The following is a 19,907-nucleotide window of genomic DNA, read 5'->3' on the forward strand; positions in this document are numbered from 1 at the left end:
GAATTAAAAGTTGCTAGTGTTGCAAAAGTGGATAAAGTTATAAAGAAAATATGAAAAAGCCATCTTTAACTAAGATTCACTTCATCTTTCAGTTTTTTGTTAAAAAAACCTAAACATAAAAGTCTCTCACGTGTATGTACATTTATATCAAAAGTTTATTTCAAAGAAAAGAGTCAATTCAGCTCTGATTTGTCTTCAGGATAATCTCCAAATCCTGGCAGTCTTTGTATTCAGGTTCATGTGATTCCGCCCAGTTGATCTGTGGCGCTCTGAGTAAGATGTGGCGGGGAAACGTAATGACTGCCGTATCACTGAAGACGTCTATCATCCGAGAAGAACAAGGCAGCGTTTTCTCCTCACAGAGCTCCACGGCTTTACTGATGTAGCTGTATTCCTGCTTGAACACTCTCTCCATCGTTCTGCAACAGACAGAACATAATTTCATCTCTATCGCAAGTGTTTTCTACAAACCTTTCCCTCATGCCATTAAAGCTGTTCCCAATGATTCGTAGCTGTGATAATCCCTGTACGCTCCAGTTCTTCCACAGCAGGTTGTTGTACAGGGCCTTCCCGCAATGCATGAGATAAAAAAGTGTGGGCTTGGTGACTGGACGCTTCCCCTCCTAAATGACACACCAGGTACTTCAGTTTGTTTAGATTTCCGACAGATTTTGTTAAGTAATAGTGCGAAATTGTGCAAAAAAAACAGCAATCGGCATCAACTGACCTCATTTTCTGTGAGTACAGTCATTCCCAGCTCCCGCAAGACTTTCTGCTCTCCAGAAGAGAATATGGGATCATAGACGAAACAATTCTTTAGTGAGACCTATAGGAGGCAAAAATGACACATACACGTCACTCAAAATGAAAAAAAAAAATACAATTATTAGACTGTCTGAGTCTGTTTTCTAACCTGTAATACTTCCAGCAGCAGAAGCAGCATGGCAAGCTGATAACGGGCTGCAGCGCAAGAAGAAAAGGAGCCAAGGCCATAACACACACACTGTGGTGGATCATCTCTGCCCTGCAGATGCTCCTCTGTCACATCCTTCTCTGCGGGTGCTGATGCTGAGGTTGCCATCAGCAGTTCATCTGAGGAGAAGAATTTAAAAGTTACAATTTAATTACACACTAAAGAAAATATATGTCTAAGAGCTTTTAAAAATATCTTACCTTTCCATTTGGGCCAAAACTCTTCACATCTCAATTCAGTCCTATTGAGGAAACAAAATGTAAGTTACAATATGAACAATCAGAATTTAGGCTTAGGTACAAGACCAGTGTTAATGTGCAATTTCCTGTTATTCTTGATTTCTTACACAGTGGTCCTGATCCGTTTGACAACTTTCTCGACATCAAGCTGCTCGTGGACGCTGGTTAAAGACACTTGAGATTTACACTTCCTTGCTTGTCCTTTTCGCCGCCGAGCAACCTGCCACTCACTTTCTGACATTTTTGTTTATTTTATTCTCATAATTAAAAAGTCTCTAACATATTATTTTGTAATTACAATTATGTTATTTAGAACCATCTAAGCCACATCCTAAGCCTTGAAATCAGCAGCGCGTCGGACGGTTTTAAGTGCAACACATCGTTTGTTTTCCGGTGTAACGCCAAAATAAATGTTTTTGTCAAACTATTTTTGAACGTGTTTTAATTGTTTGGTTTCAATTGACGGAATGTATAGAAATATAAACATTTTTTAAAATGAATATAAAGAAAAAAAAGATAGGTGATAAAATGTCAAGGGAACGGCATTTTCTTTTCTTTTATTTTCTTTTTTTTTTTACGGACAAACTTTTACCCGGAAGTACTTCTGCGTTTGTGTGTTCCACGAAAAGCTAGCAAGAAAACGTCTTATTGCGACAGGCAGAGAAGAATGAGTTTTAATTGATCAATAAGTAAAGAAATTAATTTATATCAAGTAAGTTTGGTATTTATCAATTAACTTTCTGGTTTCCAAGTTTACAGCGTTTCTAAAATCGTGAAATGTCACAACTGATGCTAGCTTTCGGATACACGATTTTTTTTTAAGTAACAATGTTTTTTTTTTGTATTCTCTAGAAATGTCGATGTCCCACCTTTACGGGCGGAGAGAAGAAGAGGAAGACGGTGTGGAGATCGAGAGCTTCGAGGTGACAGACTGGGATCTGGCCAATGAGTTTAACCCTGAACGCCGCAGGTTTAGGCAGACCAAGGAGCAAGCCACGTACGGCATATGGGCTGACAAAGATTCAGATGAAGATGAGAGACCCAGCTTTGGTGGCAAGAGGTAATTCCCAGGTTTGATACTCTGATGTCTAAATCTTAACTTCGTAGTGGAGGATGCTAACTGTTTGACTTTTCTTTAGAACAAAAGATTACAGCACTCCAGTGAATTTTGTTAGTGCTGGTCTTCGCAAAACTGCAGCCGAGGAGAAACAGCAAGAGAAAGATGAAGGCTCTGATGATTCGGAAGAGGATGCTCCTGCAGTTCCTCCTCCTCGTGCACCTAGAAAACTTCAGATGGTAAAGTGTTGCTCAAGAACACATTTTACCTATTAATGCTCTTATAAAAACTGACATCTGTATTTCCCTTGTTTTGTCAGAGTAATTTCCGCGGGAATCAGACACAGAGGTTTGCTGGTGGAATACAATCTGGACAAGGTATTGGAAACTGGGAGAAGCACACAAAAGGAATCGGACAGAAGCTATTGCAGAAAATGGGCTACCAGCCTGGAAAAGGGCTTGGGAAAAATGCTCAAGGTAGGCAGAACAAAGGAGGACAAGTTCTGTACATGGTTTTGCATGTATTTAAATGAGAAAGTAAGTGAGATTTGATTGCCATGCTTTTGTTTTTTTTATATAGGTATTGTAAACCCTATTGAGGCAAAGGTCCGTAAAGGAAAAGGAGCTGTAGGTGCATATGGAAATGAGAGAACCCAGCAGAGTCTGCAGGACTTCCCTGTGGTTGACTCTGAAGAAGAAGAGGAAAAGGTGGAATTTTGCTTTAAGTAATTTTTGCTACATATACATTTGTTTTTCATACTGATTGTGCAGCTACAAAAATAAGTTTTTTTTTTCTTTAATTCTCTCTTTTTTTTCGTTATTGTGTATTAATATAGGAGTTTCAGAAGGAATTGGGGCAATGGAGAAAGGACCCTGCAGGCTCTGCAGCCAAGAAGAAACCGAAATACTCCTACAAAACTGCAGATGAGCTGAAAGCTAAAGGCAAAATAGTTTCTCGGAGCATGGCACCATCTGCAGGAGAGTTGGCACAGGTTAAGGTGCGTTAAAATCCGTCAATATGTCTTTTTAATTCGAGGTCATAACAATTAAACCAAAACGACAAACTTTAAAATGTTACTCACAACATAAAACTAACGTCAATTATGTCCATTTTGTGGAAATGGAACTAAACTGAATTAAGTTTTCTTTTTTATTAATTTCTTCTACATTTCTTATTATTTAGGTTATAGATATGACTGTAAGAGAGCCAAAGGTTTACTACAGTTACAGTCAGATAGCCAACAAACACAGTGTTCCCGATGAAGCAACACCAGCCATGTCCACTCGGGATCAGAAGGGTGCTGGCTTCGCTCTCCCTGAGCTCGAGCATAATCTTCAGCTGCTGATCGACCTCACAGAGCAGGACATTTTGCAGGTGAGATGAAAATTTGAATTTTTTTCAAATGATTTTCCACTATTTGGCTGTGTCAGGGGCTTTGACATATTTAATAGAACTGGTTTCCAGTTTTGAATTTTTCCTCTATCTTTATTTTTCCTTCATAGTCTGCCAGACGTCTACAGCATGAAAAGGATGTGGTTGTTTCTCTGAGTCATGAATCCCGAGCCTTGCAGAGCAGACTAGACGCAGAGCAAGATGCCATCCAGAAGATGGAGGCTGTGTTGGCACTAGTGGAGCGTTTTCCCTCTGGAGAGTCGCCACCAGGGGAGGGACCGAGTCTTCAGGTACAAAAAACATGAAAATACTCTGTTTATGTGTTCTTAATGGTTTTAATCTCTATTCTTCAGACATTTAACCATTTTACACATACTTATTTGTTTTTTTTTCTCATTTCGGTGTCTCCAGGAATGTGCCCAGATCTTTGAGACTTTACAAACAGATTATTATGAAGAATATAAAACCATGGGATTGGCAGACCTGGCTGTCGCAGTTGTTCATCCTTTACTTAAGGAGAAACTTCACTCGTGGGAACCTCTAAAGGTTTGCTATTATTCCTTAAAGAAAGCACATGATTTTTAACGTGTTCATTTAAGATATTAGAGTTAACACTGCGTTTTTGCTATAGGACAGTGCATATTGTCTGGAAGACATTGGTCAGTGGAGAGCTATCCTTGAATCCAGGGATCTTCGTACTAGTGGCCCCGACTCAAACATGGATCCTTACCACAGGTCAGTTTAAATTATTCACTATTACATTTAAATATTAAAAGGTTGTGTTTGTTTTAACTGCATGTGTCTTTCTTTGCTTAGACTTCTATGGGAAGTTTGGATCCCTGTGATGCGAGTGTGTGTGTCGGGGTGGCAGCCCCGTATGGTTGGACCGATGGTGGACTGCGTGACGTTGTGGGCTCCTCTCCTGCCTCAGTGGATCCTAGATCATGTGCTGGAACAGCTGGTTTTACCCCGCCTGCAGCGTGAGGTAAGGCCCACAGATTATAACAATCCTACACGCTGACTCGCTTAATTGAAGACTTTCATCTGCATCTATCACCTGTCTAAAAAATGACATTTTCTCTTGTTTATTAGGTGGATAACTGGAATCCTTTAACTGACACGGTGCCCATCCACTCCTGGGTCCACCCATGGCTTCCTCTACTCCATTCGCGGTTAGAGCCTCTTTACCCGCCAATCAGGAGCAAGCTCGCCAACGCTCTGCAGCGCTGGCATCCAAGTGATGCCTCGGCGCGCCTCATTCTTCAGCCATGGAAAACTGTTTTCACAGTAGGTGCATGGGAGGCCTTCATGGTGAAAAACATCATCCCCAAGCTAGGTATGTCCTCTTTAGTTGGCAGCTTTAGGTGTTACAAAGCTGTGGCTGAATCATTGTCTTTCAATCTTGTTTAAAATTTCCTGTCACAACTCTTTTTTAAAATATTTTTTACACATGAAAATCTCTCTTTTCTGCCTAAGCTTTATGTCTGGAGGAGCTGGTTATCAACCCACACCAGCAGCAGATGGAGCCGTTTCACTGGGTGATGGACTGGGAGGGAATGCTGTCTCCCTCCAGTCTTGTGTCTCTTTTTGACAAGAACTTTTTTCCAAAATGGTTACAGGTACGCCAATGTCATAACAGATATTAACAAATAAGATTATTATTTAAATGCATGACGATCAAACCTTTTAAATTTTCTGTTTTTTTTGTTTGTTTTTTTTGTTTTTAGGTTTTGTGTTCATGGCTGAGCAACAGTCCTAACTACGAGGAAATCACAAAGTGGTATCTTGGCTGGAAAGGCTTGTTTAGTGACGTTCTGTTGACTCAACCTCTCATCAAAGAGAAATTTAATGAAGCTTTGGACATCATGAACCGTGCAGTGTCATCAGGAATGGGTTCGTATACACACTTTTCCACTTTATAAATATCTAAATCAAAGACTTACCTTATTTCAAAATCTAAACGTTTGTGCTTTTTTGCTCCATTTATGCTGAGCCCATTTTTCTTTTTCACAGGTGGATATATGCAGCCTGGTGCGAGGGAGAACATCGCCTATCTCACACAGACGGAGAGACGGAAAGACTTCCAGTATGAAGCCTTGCAGGAGCGCCGGGATGCAGAAAGTGTGGCTCAAAGAGGCATCGGTTCTGGAGTGCCAACTAACTTTAAGGATCTTATTCAGGCCAAAGCAGAGGAAAACAACATTGTTTTCATGCCCTTAGTGGCCAAACGGCACGAGGGGAAACAGCTGTACACGTTTGGTCGTATTGTTATTTACATAGACAGAGGGGTTGTGTTTGTGCAGGGGGAAAAGACTTGGGTGCCCACGTCTTTGCAAAGTCTGATAGATATGGCAAAATAATTGTGCCAGAAGAGATCTTTTATCTGCAGGCCCTTTTATTTTTGTCTCTGAAAAAATAAAAGAAAGCAGTCATTCGTTTTATGCATCTTCAGTGGTAGTTTTATTGTGAAATTTGTAAATAGATTATTTCTGTTTGCATCATTATGTCTTTATTGTTGTCCTTTATATCCAAAAATAAAAATGTTGTTGCAAAACAGTTTTGGTGATTCATGTTTGAGAATTTTTATCTTTACCCCTTTTCACACTAACTTAAGATTCATGAAAATATGTCTTGCTGTGTTGAAAAAAAAAAAAAACTCAACATATGTTTATGTTTATTTTCAAAATTATTATGGTGAAAATCATAAGCTACATTTGTAGATATTTTTTAACCAAGCCAGTAATTGTAATACCAAAATTAACCATAGGGGGCAGTGTAGCAGGATTTATCATTCACCAGCGCAATTTTTTTAGTCATTTCGGCTTCCGTCAAGAGCTTTGTGCGATTCATATATCTGCCAGTTCGCGATTTAGCATCCTAAAGCGAACTTTCGCACCAATAAGGTACGTGAAGAAAAGTTTCCAAATGCAGAAAATAATTTTAAATTTATACTGTGGACATACACGCTCAGAAACTTGCGGTTTGAGCCGCCGTTATCAGTCACAGGCCATGGTGGTGCTAGTAACAGTTTAGCATGTTAGCATATTTTTGTCTATCGAAGTTGTTTTATTCTCTGTCCTGTCGTTTATATATTGTTTTATTTTCCAGACATAAAACTGTGAGTTACATTTAGCCAACCATGGCATCTGACTCCATAAAGAAGCGCAAGTCGAAGGTTCTTCGTAACGAAGGAGTCCCTGAGATGAAGCGAGGCCGAGGGGACGTCGAGCAGCAGGTACCGACTGGTTCCAATGAGTTCTGACTTTGTTATTAAAAACTGTGATCACAGTGTAATAGAGTAGTTATTATAAATACATACATAAGACCTGTTGAATTCAGGTAGTGAAATTGTACATCGGGTAAAGACGAGTTTTAATCAGATTATGTCTCTTTTTCTAGGATGCCCGTGTCTATAATGAAGAGGTGGAGCTGGACGGCAGGGAGCCTGAACAAGACTACATGCAGTTTAAAGAATCCTGTAAGGCTCTGGCTTCTCTCATGAGTGAGATCCAGGAGCTCAAAGCTAATGGAGCCAAAGAGGGGGTATGCACTTTTACCTTTGCAGTTCACACCAACATCACATACATTCTGTTAAATGAACATTTTCAATAGCCTTAAAGACCTAACCCAATGAAAATTGTGTGTTTAATGTGTTCGTTATAGCATTTACTCACGATAGAGGACAAAAGAGTTATGAATTAAACAGCATTTTTGAGTATTTCTTTATTCAAACTGGGATGAATCAGGAGCAGATGAATAAGTGCTATTTGAAAAACCCTCTTTTGTGACGCAGAAACTAAAATAGGAAAGTCTCTTACATTCTGATGCATACACTTCCAGACAAATAGACCCATGTACGTCTAGGGCTTCCTCGTCTGAGCTGATATCTGGCTCAAAACTGTACGACCGAATACCTCCAATATTGCTTGTCATTTTTGTTGCAAGTTTGGGGTTGTAATGAGCTATGTGCTACCAGGAGAGAGTGTAAACAAAGGGATGATGGGATATCAACGTAGGCTTACTTCCACACCAACAGTCCTGCCCACAACTCTTTCTGATGAACTCCTGCAGTTTTATGATTTTACATAAAATTTCCATTATTGTTATAATTAAAACACCACTGGATTATGATTGGAGTGGGACTTGAACATAGAAAGTCATTACAACAGAAAAGTAAAGTAAAAAAAACGATTACTAGTATTTAGTTGAACTCTGGTGGTCGTTAAACTTAAAGAAAACTTGCTAAAGTTAAAACAATTCGTAGAAAAAAATGTTATGTATTATTATCATGTGTTTATTTCTTAAAAAAAAATATGATCTACTACTTGTGATTCTTGATCCGAGCTCTCCATATGTTTTTGGATACACCATCTAAATGATGATGGGACTGCTTACTCAGTACACTCACTGCAAGACCTGTCAAAACAGCTTTAATAATAAATAGCATTTTTTTTTCTCTTCAGAGTGTGGAGGTTGAGCAGAAACGCATGCAGAGCTGCATTCTCTTCATGACCTTGAAGAAATTCAACCGCCTGGCTCACATGCGGCTAAAGAGAGGCCGAGACCAAACACACGAGGTAACCTCCACACAGCTCTATAATGTGCACTGTTTAAATAAATACGCAAGTTAGTTTATTTACTTAAACATTATTTGATTTGTTTTATCTTCCTATAATTTTACATTTTCTGACTATTTTGCTAAATTCTTTTTTTTGTCACATCCTTTTTTGTTACTTGCATTTCTATATGATAACCTTTTTAAACATATAACCATATTATCAATGCCTGATTGTAGATTTTTTATTTTCCCAGGCAAAACAGAAGGTGGATGTGCTGCACCTTCAGCTGCAAAACCTGCTGTATGAAGTCATGCATCTTCAGAAGGAGATCAGCAAATGTCTGGAGTTCAAGTTAGTACACAGGATTTCCTTCCAAATTTTGTATCAATTGACATAAAATGAAACCACTTCCTTCTTTATCTTTTAATATATTTTATTCAAAAATGCTAGATTTTCACAGATTTTACTATGATTTTTTTAAAATGGATTTAGAAAGCAAAAAAATCTGAATATTTATGTACGATTTGTTTTTCAAATTAAAGGTTCTGAGTCTTATAAAAAGCTGATAACCTCTGGCAGCATATTTATATTACAGTTTAGAAAGATGAACCCATTTAGTCTTAGGGTTTTCTCTAAGACTAAATCCAGTTTCTTGTTTTTTTGTCTTTATTGTGTTAAAGCAATTTATACGTTATGACCATCTGTGACTTTTTAAAAATACAGATGTTTTGTGACTATTTGACTCGTCTATTCTGTTGGCATTGTAGTTTGTAGTTGGCAAGTAGTTTTGGTAAAACAGAGTTAAAAATGCCCCTTTCTTTTTTCTCTGTTAGGTCAAAGCATGAAGAAATAGATTTAGTTAGTGAGGAGGAGTTTTACCGAGATGCTCCTCAAGACATCTCCAGACCTCAGCTCACTAAAGACGACCCACACCAGCTCACACTGGCACGGCTGGACTGGGAGCTTGAACAGAGGAAGAGGTTTGTTTATTACTATTGTTGTCTTCTTTTAAAATAGAGAAGTTGTTGAACGACTGTTTGATTCAGATTGGCAGAGAAATATAAGGAGTCTCAGTCAACGAAGGAGAAAATCCAGAAGAGCATTGAGGTGAAGAAGGAGCATCTGAGAAGCTTACAGCCAGGACTGAATGCCATCATGCAGGTAATAAGAAAAGCTCATCTTTAGCTTGGTTTTGGGTTTTATTAAGTTCTTATTTTTTAGTACTCTTCTAAATCGTTTTCTAGGCTTCTCTCCCGGTGCAGGAGTATTTGTCCATGCCTTTTGAACAAACTCAGAAGCAGACGGAGATCGCCCGCCACCTTCCTCCCCCCCTTTATGTGCTGTTTGTTCAAGCGAATGCCTACAGCCAGGCTTGTGGTGAGCAATTTTCTCAGGAGTGGGAATAAATAATGTGTCAATATGAGTTATATTCCTTTAGGATTTAGCAGTTAGCCTTTATTTGTGATTTAAAATGAGAAAATTTTAAAGCAGCTTTTTTTGTTGTTGTTTTACTTAAAGTAAAAAACTTTATTTAATTTTGATTTTGCAGTTTGCTGTTCAGCGAACATTTCTTTTTAAATTTTCTTTGTTTTTCTCCTAACATTACGATAGCTTTAAACAGATGTGATGTTTCATAGCAAATCAGATCATTTATTGTCAGCAACAGGGGAAGATTTTTTGTTACCTACTTAAAAATAGGAAAACTACATTACAAAACTTGGGTGAAATAGTTCGTTTTTTTTTTTGTGCTCACCCCATTAAAAATTCCTGGGTGAACAAAACTCTTTGTGGTTATTTCAGACAAGAATCTGAGTGTGTCCATCAACGGTGATGTGGATGAGGCCAAAGCTCTGTCCAAACCTCCAGATGACTCTCATGGTATGCACGTGACACGCGTGTTTGTCATTATTATATCTCATGTAGTTACATTTTTGACATTGGAGAAATAATATTGCTGTGTTTTGATTTTATTCAGATGATGAAAGTGACTCAGATGCAGAGGAGGAGCAGGAGAAAACGGTGAGTTCCAACAGCTTCGCTCTGTCACCCGGGTCATCGAGTTCAAGCGTCTCAGTTCTGCACTCGACACCCAAACATATTTTGGGGCCCAGCAGCTCTCAATCGATTGCTGCATCCGAAGAGCAAGTGGAGGGGGATTCTGGGAATTATTTCCCTAGAACGGCGAGGGTGACTGTAACATGAGACCTTTTGGGACCTGCATGCTCTGCAGCAAACCGTCTTCACTCCTATTGTTAGGGCTGCTTCCTCTGGTTGTGAAATGGAAGTTTTTTTTCCTGTTTACTCTGCTATTTTTGTCTGCAGACCTTGTGTCTTTGTGGGCACTGTGATCACTTGTTTGTTGCAGCTTACTTCTGTCTTTCTGTAAACTATCTTTTGATGCTGAAACTGCTCTTTGTTCGTCCACACTCTTATCTGGGTTGTGGAAATTCAATAAAGATAAATCTTTACTGAAAAAAAGCTTTTTTTAAATTTGAGTTCATTTTGAAGACCTGCACTGCAATAAATGAAATCTAAAGAAAGTTAAAAAAAAATCGAAATATAATTTAGGTAAGACTATTATTCTTAGCCCTTTAAGATTTTTTTTTCTTGTTTAAAGAAAATTTCTTAATTTTTGATTTTTTACTTATTTCTAGCGAGCCTGTTTTTGCTGTGGGTTTTTAAAATTTAATGCTAATTTTACCCAAATTCAGATGACACAGCTTAAAAATATGAGCCTCTTTGTAATTTTTGTTTGGTGAAAGTCAAATACATTAATATTAAAGCCTGAAGCATATTGTTCTTTTTTTCCACTTTTTAATATTTTTTTTGCTATTTTTTTAAACAGAAGAGAAGAAGGCCAACAACTGGAGGACAGCTGGATGACAAAAGAAAAGAGATGCTGAAAAGACACCCTCTGTCCCTGTGCATAGACCTGAAGAGTAAAGGTATTGCATTTTGTACAATTGATTTGCTTTATGCAATTTTGTGTCTCGGGCCAATTTTTGATGTTGCAAATCTTAAATCAAAGGTTATCAAGTTCATAATTACCAGACGTGTCCAGCAAGAGCGGCACAATCTATGATTGACTCGCTTATAAGAAATTAGGAGCTTGATTTATCGCTACACAAAATGTATTTTTACGTGAAACTACACTGTTTACTTCTTGTTAAAAAAACACCAATCATTTTTATGAATTGTCAAGTTGATTCAAAGGCTTTTTCTTCAAATGGTAAAATATTTACATTGTATTTGTGTTTGGTTCTTCCTGGTGGTTAAATGTGTTGTAACTTTAGATGAAATTGAACAGTTTGGGTGGGAGTTGGATTACATTCCCCTGTGGGGTTTAGGTTGCTTAACCCTCTTGTTCCCTCTGCTGGTTGTTAAGGAAATATGTTGATAAATTATGGAAAAATCTGCATTGCAGACGTAACTTAACCTAAAGTGGAAGTAGGGAGGGGTGGTCTGCAGCAGCGACAGTATCTAGTAAGCATTTTCTCTCTTGTCTTTTGACTCCGGCTTTTATTTGTAGTTCTGCCCAGTTCTCCTCGGCGCTGCCAGCTGCTGCAGCTTCTTTTAGTGCAATAAAAGCAGAAAATGAGCAGTGCAGGTGTGAGTGAGTGACGCTGTGTCACTGAGTTCACTCTCACTGCAGCGAACCACTGATCAGCATAATGTATGATCCCTTGTGGCTGATGGCTGTCTTTTTTTTAACACAGTGTTATTGTTCTATTACATACCGCAGTGTAAAGTCAACCCAAGGGTCCTATCACTGCCAGGATGAATAAAAGAACGGTCCATCTCAGTGTTATGATAGCAGCAGATGAGCTCACAGCTGTTCCTCTCGTCTCCACAGACGGCAGCATCCTCCACCTCTACTTCTACTATCTGATGAATCTGAACATCATGACGGTCAAGACCACCGTCTCCACCAACACTGACCTCACCACAGCCATCAGTGCGGGGTAACTGTCTTTAAACACTATTTTATTTCTCACTGCATGTTCTTCTGGGACGTTAAAGGAAATCTTTTGTTCCCTCCACCTGCAGGGAGCTTCTGAAATCAGACACTCTCCTCAGCTGTCTCTACACTAATGACCAAGGAAGAGAAACTCCCAATCCAGCTAACCGCTACCAGTTTGATAAAGTGGGGTAAGGATGTCGAACTTATGTGATGGATCTAAACCTTGAATTTAGTATCATTTTAGCCGGAGCAAAAGTGGACAAAAACATGGACAATTCAAACTAAAATATTAGATAAAATGAAAATATGTACTTGTATTAATTATGATTTTTAAACTAATTTGGAGTTAAGCTAGTATTTGAACAACATGTTAGCTTTTTTTTTTTTTTTTTTTGGCTACAGGTGATTTTGCATCTACTGATGTTTTTGGGCCAGTTCTGAGATTAGCTAATATTTTAGCAACATGTTGGGTTTTTTTGGCTAATTTGGCATCTACTGAGGATTTTTTGGGCTATTTCTGAGTTACGCTAATATTGCAGCAACATGTTACCTTGTTAAAACAGGTCAAGAAATTCCTTAAAACATTTATATGTAACTGAATATGAGATGTTCTATATATATTTTTTAAATAATTTAATCCGTTTCCCTTTTAAATGCATCCTTAATATTTTTTCTGTGTAAATTATGTGTTTCTAATCTGTATCCGTCCAATTATGTAAGGAGTGTTTTTCAGTTTAACTTCTTAGCTGCTACACAACATGTGTGATCATTTTGTGTATCTTTAATTCCTCTCCTAATTGCACCAGCAATCAATGATAAAATATCTTTTCATTTGGAATAATTTGCTTCACCCATCACTTCTCGTCCAGGATTGTCACCTTTGCTGATTATGTGGAAGACTTGGGTTATCCCTACAAGTGGGTTCAGGATCTTGGAGGCCTCCATTTTCCATCGGATACCTCAGAGGTGTGTTGAGTTTGCTGGAAAGCTCCGCCCCCTTCTATGTGTCTTTCAGGTGTAAATTCCTGATTGTTGATGTGTTTCCAGGGTGTGCTGATAGGCAGCTCTCTGAGTGCCAGTCACATGGAGAACACTATGAAGCTGCTGAGGGGACGAGTCCAGTCCCGCCTGGCTCTGCATAAACAGTTTTCCTCTTTAGGTAATTTTTTTTTTTTTCGCATCGTGACCCTTCATTCCTCCTTCTATGTTTTGTCTGATGTATTTGTTTTTTTTTCCTACAGAGCACAGCATCATCCCAATCTCCAGCGAGTGTCAGAATCTATTTCCTGCCAAAATTATCTCACGCCTGGCACGTTGGACCACCATCAGCCAGCCTGAGTACATGGTAACCAAAACAGACTGGATTAATCAGAGTTCCACATGATCAGTCATTAATTATACAGTTTTTCCTCTATTTAAGGAACTGCCGTATACGCGTCACGTCACGGATGCTGGGCTTGCAAAGGAATGTGATCTGTATTTTATGGCGGTGGTTGAAAGAGGCACAGGTAAATACAATAACTGGAGCCAGCAGTGGATTTATTTTATTATTTGTGCTTTGACTTTCTAATAACAGGTCTATGCTTCTCCCAGCTCGTCTCCATGCTGCAGTGGTGCTGAGTCCGCGTTACCCAGAGATCTCGCCGCTTTTCTCCCTCTCCCTCAGCTGGAAAGGAGAATGCACAGGAAGAACCGACGACAACCTCAGAGTATGAATTAGTTTCAGTTGATGCCCTTTCTGCCCATTCCTGCACTCTCACTGTGAATAATCTTACCACAGCGCGCATATTTCAATGTAATTGCACTGCAGGCAATGGAGAGTGAGGTCAACGTGTTTAAGAACGAGCTGCAGGGACCGCGTCCAGGATACCAGCTTCTGACCAACCAGGTAGCACGGCTGTGTGTCTGCCTGGATGTGTATTTGGAGACGGAAGGACAAGATGACAGCGTGGAAGGACCCAGAGAGTTCCCTCGTGAGAAGATGTGTCTGCGCACCGTAAGGTACACATTTCTAGAAAGTTCTGCTGCATTTTAAACTGGGTAATAGATTTGATGTTTGTGTGGAAAAAATTAAGCTAACAACTGAATTCCAGCATGTGGTTGATCTCAGGTTGTGTGTTCCCAGTGCCCTTTTAATTATGATCAAGCAGTTTTTAACCAAAATCAAAAAACTTGTTTTAGTTTTTAAGACCTATTTTCTGCAGCTAGCTCTGATGTTTACAATAGATCAATAAATGATTGGAGTGTGTTTTAAAAAGAATTAAGGGCTCTCGGGTTTGTGTACATTTGATTAATCTCCTGTTTTTTTTTCCTGTTAGGGGTCCAAATCGTCTGAAGCCATTCAAGTACAACCATCCTCAAGGGTTCTTCAGTCACCGTTAAATCTAAACGTATTCTTGTTTGCTTTTGTTAAAAACTTTGTCCGTTCACCTTTTTCTTTGTAACCATTTTTCACCACACAAAAATCCTTTTTAAGATTTTGGGACAATAAAAATTGATACTTTTGTGAACGTTTGTGTACCTTTATCTTTTCCCATCCTCTCCACCCTCCGTGCTGTTCTATTTATAGTTTCTATCACTGCAAGCTGATTATTATGCTATTGTGGTTTGATGCAGGAGCCAGCTGAGTCACTTCCAAGGAGATTCTGCTCTGTAGAGTGCAGCATTTACATCCTGTTTGCCAAAATCTGCCAACTATTTTAGGTGAAATATCAAGACTCATGTCATTTTAACTTTTATTATGGTCTTTCCCCAACAAAATGTAACACTATATATTTTTTTTAATTTTTGCTTTGGCAAAAAAAGCTTGTAAATGTAGTGTTACTGTAGTGGTTTGGCATGTTTCAAAACTCTAAGAATAATGCTGAATTTAGTTCAATTTAACAAATATAATGTATATAAAACAACGAGACTGAAGAAAACAGTCACTGAAATGACAGTCCTCCCATCCCATCAAATCTGGTCTATTTTTAGCATCTTTGAAGTGTTCTCTTGTTAGGAGAAGCAGGATGAGGTGTTTGCTTTTTTTTTTTCCTTTAATCCGTTCACTTTTTAAAAGTCTTTTATTTTGAAGACCATTCAACTTTACAGTCTTGTTAAATGTAAATCAGATTAAAAGTGGAGGTTTTTAACTGGTTTTCTAGCTATGAGCTGAATTGTGGGAAGTTTTCTGTGGTTGCAGCTTTTATCTTTATTAATCCATGATCGTGGTCGGTTCATGCGAGGAGGGGTGCGGCGGTGGCTGGCTGCTGAAGGGAGGGCACAGCTCCCCCTTCCCTCAACCGCAATGCAGTGCAGGAACTTGCAGCATCTCCTTTTTTTTTATTTTTTTCCTTGCTTCCTGCAAATCATCCCGACTCTCCAGACTTCAAAACTTGAGAAAGCACCACCAAGCCTCTTACGTTTTCATATTTGTGTCTTTATTTACTGTTTCACATTGCATATTCTCAGCAGTTTATACATAGCACAGTCATAGTCCTAGCATCACAGACTGGAAGAGTGAGATACCACAGTTCACCCATCAGGAGAAGCTGCATTAAGGTGCGCAACAGGCAAAAAATCAAGTCATTCTTACTGCTATTATACTTAAATATAATATAAACATTTCTGCTGACTTAAATATGATCATTAGTGTTCAGTATCAATCACAATCTTCAGCTTTTTATGACATCTTGACCCTTGAAGGCTTGTAGGCGCAGCACCCTGCCGTCCCCTTCAGGACTCTGTTTAAATGCACTTGTTGTTCGTTAAGGGCAGTTGTCACATTCAAATGATTTTTGTGGAGCATTCTTTGTTCATTACAGTCGTACATCGGAAGCTTCGGGGGTACGTGACGGCCATACTTGGGGAGCGAGGGGGAGGGGGTGTGTGCTGCAGAAAATCAATATTGCTTACATACTGTTACCTGCTCTGCTTTGGGCGAGCAGCTGCCCGTCTGAAAAGCTTGGTGCGTTCAGCTCTGTTCTCCTGCTCCTCACCTGACCTCCCTCGGAGTTCTTTGGCATCTCCTCCTCACCTTTAGAGCTGAAAGCTGGACTGGAGTCTTACTTCTTGGCCTTCTCGTCCTTGCTTGCTTTAGATTCGGTGCCGGAGGATTTCTCTGCTTTCTCTGCCTTCCCTCCTTCCTTCACGTCTTTGCTCTCTTCTTTACCCACCTCCTTCTTCTCCTCTGGCTTCTTCTCCTCTGGCTTTTTCTGGCTTTCTGGCTCTACTTTAGACACAGGCTTTTCCGGCTTCTTCTCCTCAGTTTTCTCAGGCTCAGCTTTAGACGCTGCCTTGGCTTCGGAGTCTCCAGCATCTGCTTTGGGAGCAGGCTTCTCCTCCTTAGCAGCAGGAGTTTTCTCCTTAGGCTCGGGCTTTGGGGCCGGTTTGTCTTCAGCTGGCTTGCTGGGAGTTGATGGTTTTGAAACCTCCTCCTTCTTTGGGGCTTCTTTGGCTGCACTCTCTTTCTTGGCCTCGGGTTTCTCTGGCTCCTTCTCTTTGGGCTCCTGCTTCTTCTCGCTCTCCTTTGCAGGCTTCTCTTTCTCCTTCTCATCCTCCTTTACGGGTTGCTCTTTCTTTTCCTCTTTGACCGGCTGAGGTTTCTCCTCGGTTTTCTCTTCTTTGGGGGTTTCTTTGGCTGCGACAGGTTTGGTCTCTTTTTCTGGAGACTTTGGCTCTGGGCTCTTTGGAGGAGGGGATTTAACTTCTGGCGATTTGCTACGAGGAGATTTGGACTCGGGGGATTTGGATTCTTCTCCTGCTGGAGACTTGGGCATTGGGGATTTGGCTGCTGGTGATTTCGACTCTGGAGATTTCGATTCCGGGGATTTGACAGTAGGAGATTTTGAAGGAGGAGAGGCTTCCTTCTCCTCTTCCTCTCCTTTCTCCTCCTGCTCATCCTCCTTTTCCTCTTTTGCATCGTCGTCCTCTTCTTTTGCTTCCTCTCCTTCCTCCTTATCGTCTCCTTCCTCTTGTTTAGTTTCCTCCTCTTCCTCTCCTGCTTCTTCTTCCTTTTCTTCTTCTCCTTCCTCTTCTTCCTCGACAGCCTCTTCGGTCACCTCTGTCACTTGTGTCTCATCTGTCTGCTCTTCCACAATCACAGTGTCGGAGATTTCCTCGCCTTTAACCTTCATGTGTGCGGAGATCCGGCTATCCAAGTAGGAGTATGGAGATCCTCCAGAGACTAAGCGGTTCTCCTCTCCCTCCAGTAACTTCCTGTGTTAACAATGGAAACATAATACACCACAGATATTTAACTTGTTACTTTGTAACCGTGCGATTTTTGACCCTGACTAACCTATAAGCAGCGATCTCAATATCCAGAGCCATCTTGACATTCAGCAGCTCCTGATAATCCCTCAGCTGGCTAGCCATCTCCCATTTGGTGTTCTTCAGCTCAGAGTCCAGCTGGTTAATAGTTTCCTGCAATATTCAAACACACGGTCAAACTAAGAATCTGAGAAATAAGCTCAAATGTGCATTTTTTGCCATGTCTTTAACCTGCAGTGAGTTGATGTCATCTTGGTGTCTGTCTTCACTCTCCATGCGCTGCCTCTCCAGAGACTCCTTGGTTCCTCGGAGAGTCTCCAGCTCAATGATGCGGCTCTGGAGCTGACGGCGGTACTCTGCGATCTCCTCCTGGCTCCCGCGGATGGCATCCTGGTTAGACTTTGCAGCCTCAGAAAGGCGCTCCATGCGCACTGTGGGAGGCAGCATTTTTAAACATATCAGATTTGATGAAATATGAAGTTTGTAATTAGAACCATAGGTGCATTAATCCATCTTTGACCATCACTGTTCCAAAAAAGCAGATTGATGCCTCTGAGTGAACGTGTAACCTTGACAGTGTCCATCTCTCTGGCAGCCTGACTCAGCTTTCTCCCTTTTTTCAACCATGAATAAGCTGCTGCTGCAGTCAGCCAGTCCAACAAGGAGAAGGTCATTCCACTGTGTGCCTTCCATGCCTGAATTAAATTAGTTTTTAAATGCACTGCAACAATATAAACCAATCATGTGACGTTTAAACTTCACACATCAAACACTTTTTGTCCTTCAGCATTGTCAGGTTGTGCAGTGCAGCAAAAGCTCCTTCAGTCATGGAGCTACAGGAAAACAATTTGGCAAAAGATGGAAAACAGATATAAATATATAATATAAATATATATATATATTGTTGGATATATAATGTGAATTGTGAACAGGCAGAATGTAAATGAGTTTCATCTCATCATACCTGCACTGTTTGCTTTTGGAAAGAAAGATGACTGCATCAGAACAGATGCAGCTAAACTTCAGAACTTATCAAAGTTCTATTTTTCCTCTTTTAGAGTCAATTTAAACTTCATTTTAGCAAAGAATACTCTCAGTACGTGTGTGACATTAAAATCTTGACTATCAATGAAAATAGTGGGATCATTTCTGCTGCGTAATGTTATGCGTAATGGATTTGGATGATCTTTGAATGACGCTGGACTTCACCTTGAGCAGATAGGGAACATCATCCTTTACAGACAAAAGCTCAAAGGCTTTAAGAAGTTTTTTTTGGTTCAGTCAAACTCACCTTGGTACCATTCTTCGGCGTGCGTTGCGCTCTTTGACGCATGGCTGTCCAGCTGCGAGCGGATCTCTCGCAGTGCGCTGGTGACGTCTGCCTTCAGCGCATCTCTCATGTCAAAGCTCACCTGCGCGCCCTGGATCTGCGCCAGCAGCTCTGCCACTTCTTCCTCGTGGTTCTTCTTGAGGAAATCAGCCTCCTCTTCCAGGGCGCAGAGCTTCTTGTCCAGCTCCATGCGCGCCAGGCGGCAGTCCTCGGCGTACTTCTTCATTGCGCGCGCTGCAGCCTCCAACTCTTCACGGTTACGCGCCTCATCCTCCAGCCTGCCGCGCAGGTGCTGGATGTCCTCTTCCAGGTGGTCGTGCTCCACGACTGCGCGCGCCTTCTCCCCGGTCAGCTGCTGCAGGAGACCCCTCAGGTCGCCCAGCTCGCGCTCGTAGTGCTCCCCGACAGAGCTGCGCCCTGCCTGGCTCTGGCGCAGCGCGGCCGCCTCCGCCTCCAGGTTGCGGTTGTGCATCTCCAGGTTTCGCACCTTGTCGATGTAGCCGGCGAAGCGGTCGTTGAGAGCCTGCAGGATCTCCTTCTCGCTCCTCCGGGTCATGTCGCCGTTGAAGGTCTCCAAGCTGTCGATGGAGGACGGCTGGCTGTATGTGAGGCGGCGGCGCTGGGAGTGGAACCCGCTGGAGGACACGGATGCGGGCCGAGCCTTGCGGTACGAGCTCGGCCCCATGATGTGGTGGTCGACCATGAAACTCATGCTGACCAGACCAGAGCAGGACTGACTGCAGAGGAGGGAGAGCGCAGGGCTTTTATAGGAGGGAGGGAAACTCTGGAGTCAGCACCAAGACAGGCTCGTTTTAAAGAGACTCCCTTTTTTGCTTCAGAGAAGTACTGTCTGCAGAAATACTGAAATTCACCCAACATCTGATGACTTCTTTTAATCCTTTCCTATTCTCTAAACTATCAAAATATTTCTAAATATTCAATTAATTGAACTTTAAATGCACCAACTTAACCTCATCTGTCTCTATCAGTTAACATATACATTATTTGAATCCTTAATTATTGCAAACCTCTTGTAATATATGCACTTCCTTTCATTTTTAGATTTATTTAAAGAATAAAGGTGTAATTTCTTCACCAAAGTAAAAGCAGTTTGTGAGTAAAACAGAGATCTGCTGATGCTCTCTG

General features: G+C 40.7%; 4 protein-coding genes across 5 annotated transcripts; 2 read left to right on the forward strand and 2 right to left on the reverse strand.

The window, feature by feature from the left end:
* Nucleotides 1–137: 137 nt before the first annotated feature.
* Nucleotides 138–1,595, reverse strand: srrd (SRR1 domain containing). The gene is made up of 6 exons (XM_024276020.2): nucleotides 1,320–1,595; nucleotides 1,174–1,214; nucleotides 914–1,092; nucleotides 728–826; nucleotides 472–623; nucleotides 138–419 (listed from the first exon to the last, which is right to left on the reverse strand). Exons 1-6 carry the CDS (start codon nucleotides 1,451–1,453, stop codon nucleotides 179–181), a joined length of 846 nt encoding a protein of 281 aa, XP_024131788.1. The 5' UTR covers nucleotides 1,454–1,595; the 3' UTR covers nucleotides 138–178.
* A 182-nt stretch (nucleotides 1,596–1,777) lies between these two features.
* On the forward strand, nucleotides 1,778–6,215 carry tfip11 (tuftelin interacting protein 11). 2 transcript variants are annotated; one of them, XM_024276012.2, is made up of 15 exons: nucleotides 1,778–1,924; nucleotides 2,065–2,272; nucleotides 2,352–2,508; nucleotides 2,589–2,745; nucleotides 2,849–2,976; nucleotides 3,105–3,266; nucleotides 3,452–3,643; nucleotides 3,772–3,951; nucleotides 4,073–4,207; nucleotides 4,293–4,396; nucleotides 4,478–4,646; nucleotides 4,754–4,997; nucleotides 5,138–5,280; nucleotides 5,389–5,554; nucleotides 5,675–6,215. In XM_024276012.2, the coding sequence occupies exons 2-15, from the start codon at nucleotides 2,067–2,069 to the stop codon at nucleotides 6,019–6,021; spliced, it is 2,490 nt and encodes an 829-aa protein (XP_024131780.1). In that variant the 5' UTR covers nucleotides 1,778–1,924; nucleotides 2,065–2,066; the 3' UTR covers nucleotides 6,022–6,215. The 2 variants fall into 2 exon arrangements, with proteins under 2 accessions (XP_024131780.1, XP_024131781.1); XM_024276013.1 differs by having other exon boundaries at nucleotides 1,799–1,933.
* A 69-nt stretch (nucleotides 6,216–6,284) lies between these two features.
* Nucleotides 6,285–14,691, forward strand: thoc5 (THO complex 5). The gene is made up of 20 exons (XM_024276261.2): nucleotides 6,285–6,564; nucleotides 6,770–6,896; nucleotides 7,061–7,204; nucleotides 8,125–8,238; nucleotides 8,474–8,571; nucleotides 9,054–9,200; nucleotides 9,267–9,381; nucleotides 9,465–9,597; nucleotides 10,021–10,098; nucleotides 10,196–10,239; nucleotides 11,066–11,165; nucleotides 12,074–12,182; nucleotides 12,268–12,369; nucleotides 13,051–13,147; nucleotides 13,229–13,340; nucleotides 13,423–13,526; nucleotides 13,602–13,689; nucleotides 13,775–13,890; nucleotides 13,992–14,182; nucleotides 14,500–14,691. Exons 2-20 carry the CDS (start codon nucleotides 6,801–6,803, stop codon nucleotides 14,561–14,563), a joined length of 2,052 nt encoding a protein of 683 aa, XP_024132029.1. The 5' UTR covers nucleotides 6,285–6,564; nucleotides 6,770–6,800; the 3' UTR covers nucleotides 14,564–14,691.
* Nucleotides 14,692–15,534: 843 nt separating this feature from the next.
* Nucleotides 15,535–19,515, reverse strand: LOC112148801 (neurofilament medium polypeptide). The gene is made up of 4 exons (XM_024276156.2): nucleotides 18,723–19,515; nucleotides 17,663–17,862; nucleotides 17,460–17,584; nucleotides 15,535–17,377 (listed from the first exon to the last, which is right to left on the reverse strand). The coding sequence occupies exons 1-4, from the start codon at nucleotides 19,471–19,473 to the stop codon at nucleotides 16,225–16,227; spliced, it is 2,229 nt and encodes a 742-aa protein (XP_024131924.1). The 5' UTR covers nucleotides 19,474–19,515; the 3' UTR covers nucleotides 15,535–16,224.
* Nucleotides 19,516–19,907: the final 392 nt, after the last annotated feature.

The sequence above is a fragment of the Oryzias melastigma genome, linkage group LG9 (genome assembly GCF_002922805.2).
Source record: "Oryzias melastigma strain HK-1 linkage group LG9, ASM292280v2, whole genome shotgun sequence".
In the NCBI taxonomy this organism is placed as follows: Eukaryota; Metazoa; Chordata; class Actinopteri; order Beloniformes; family Adrianichthyidae; genus Oryzias; species Oryzias melastigma.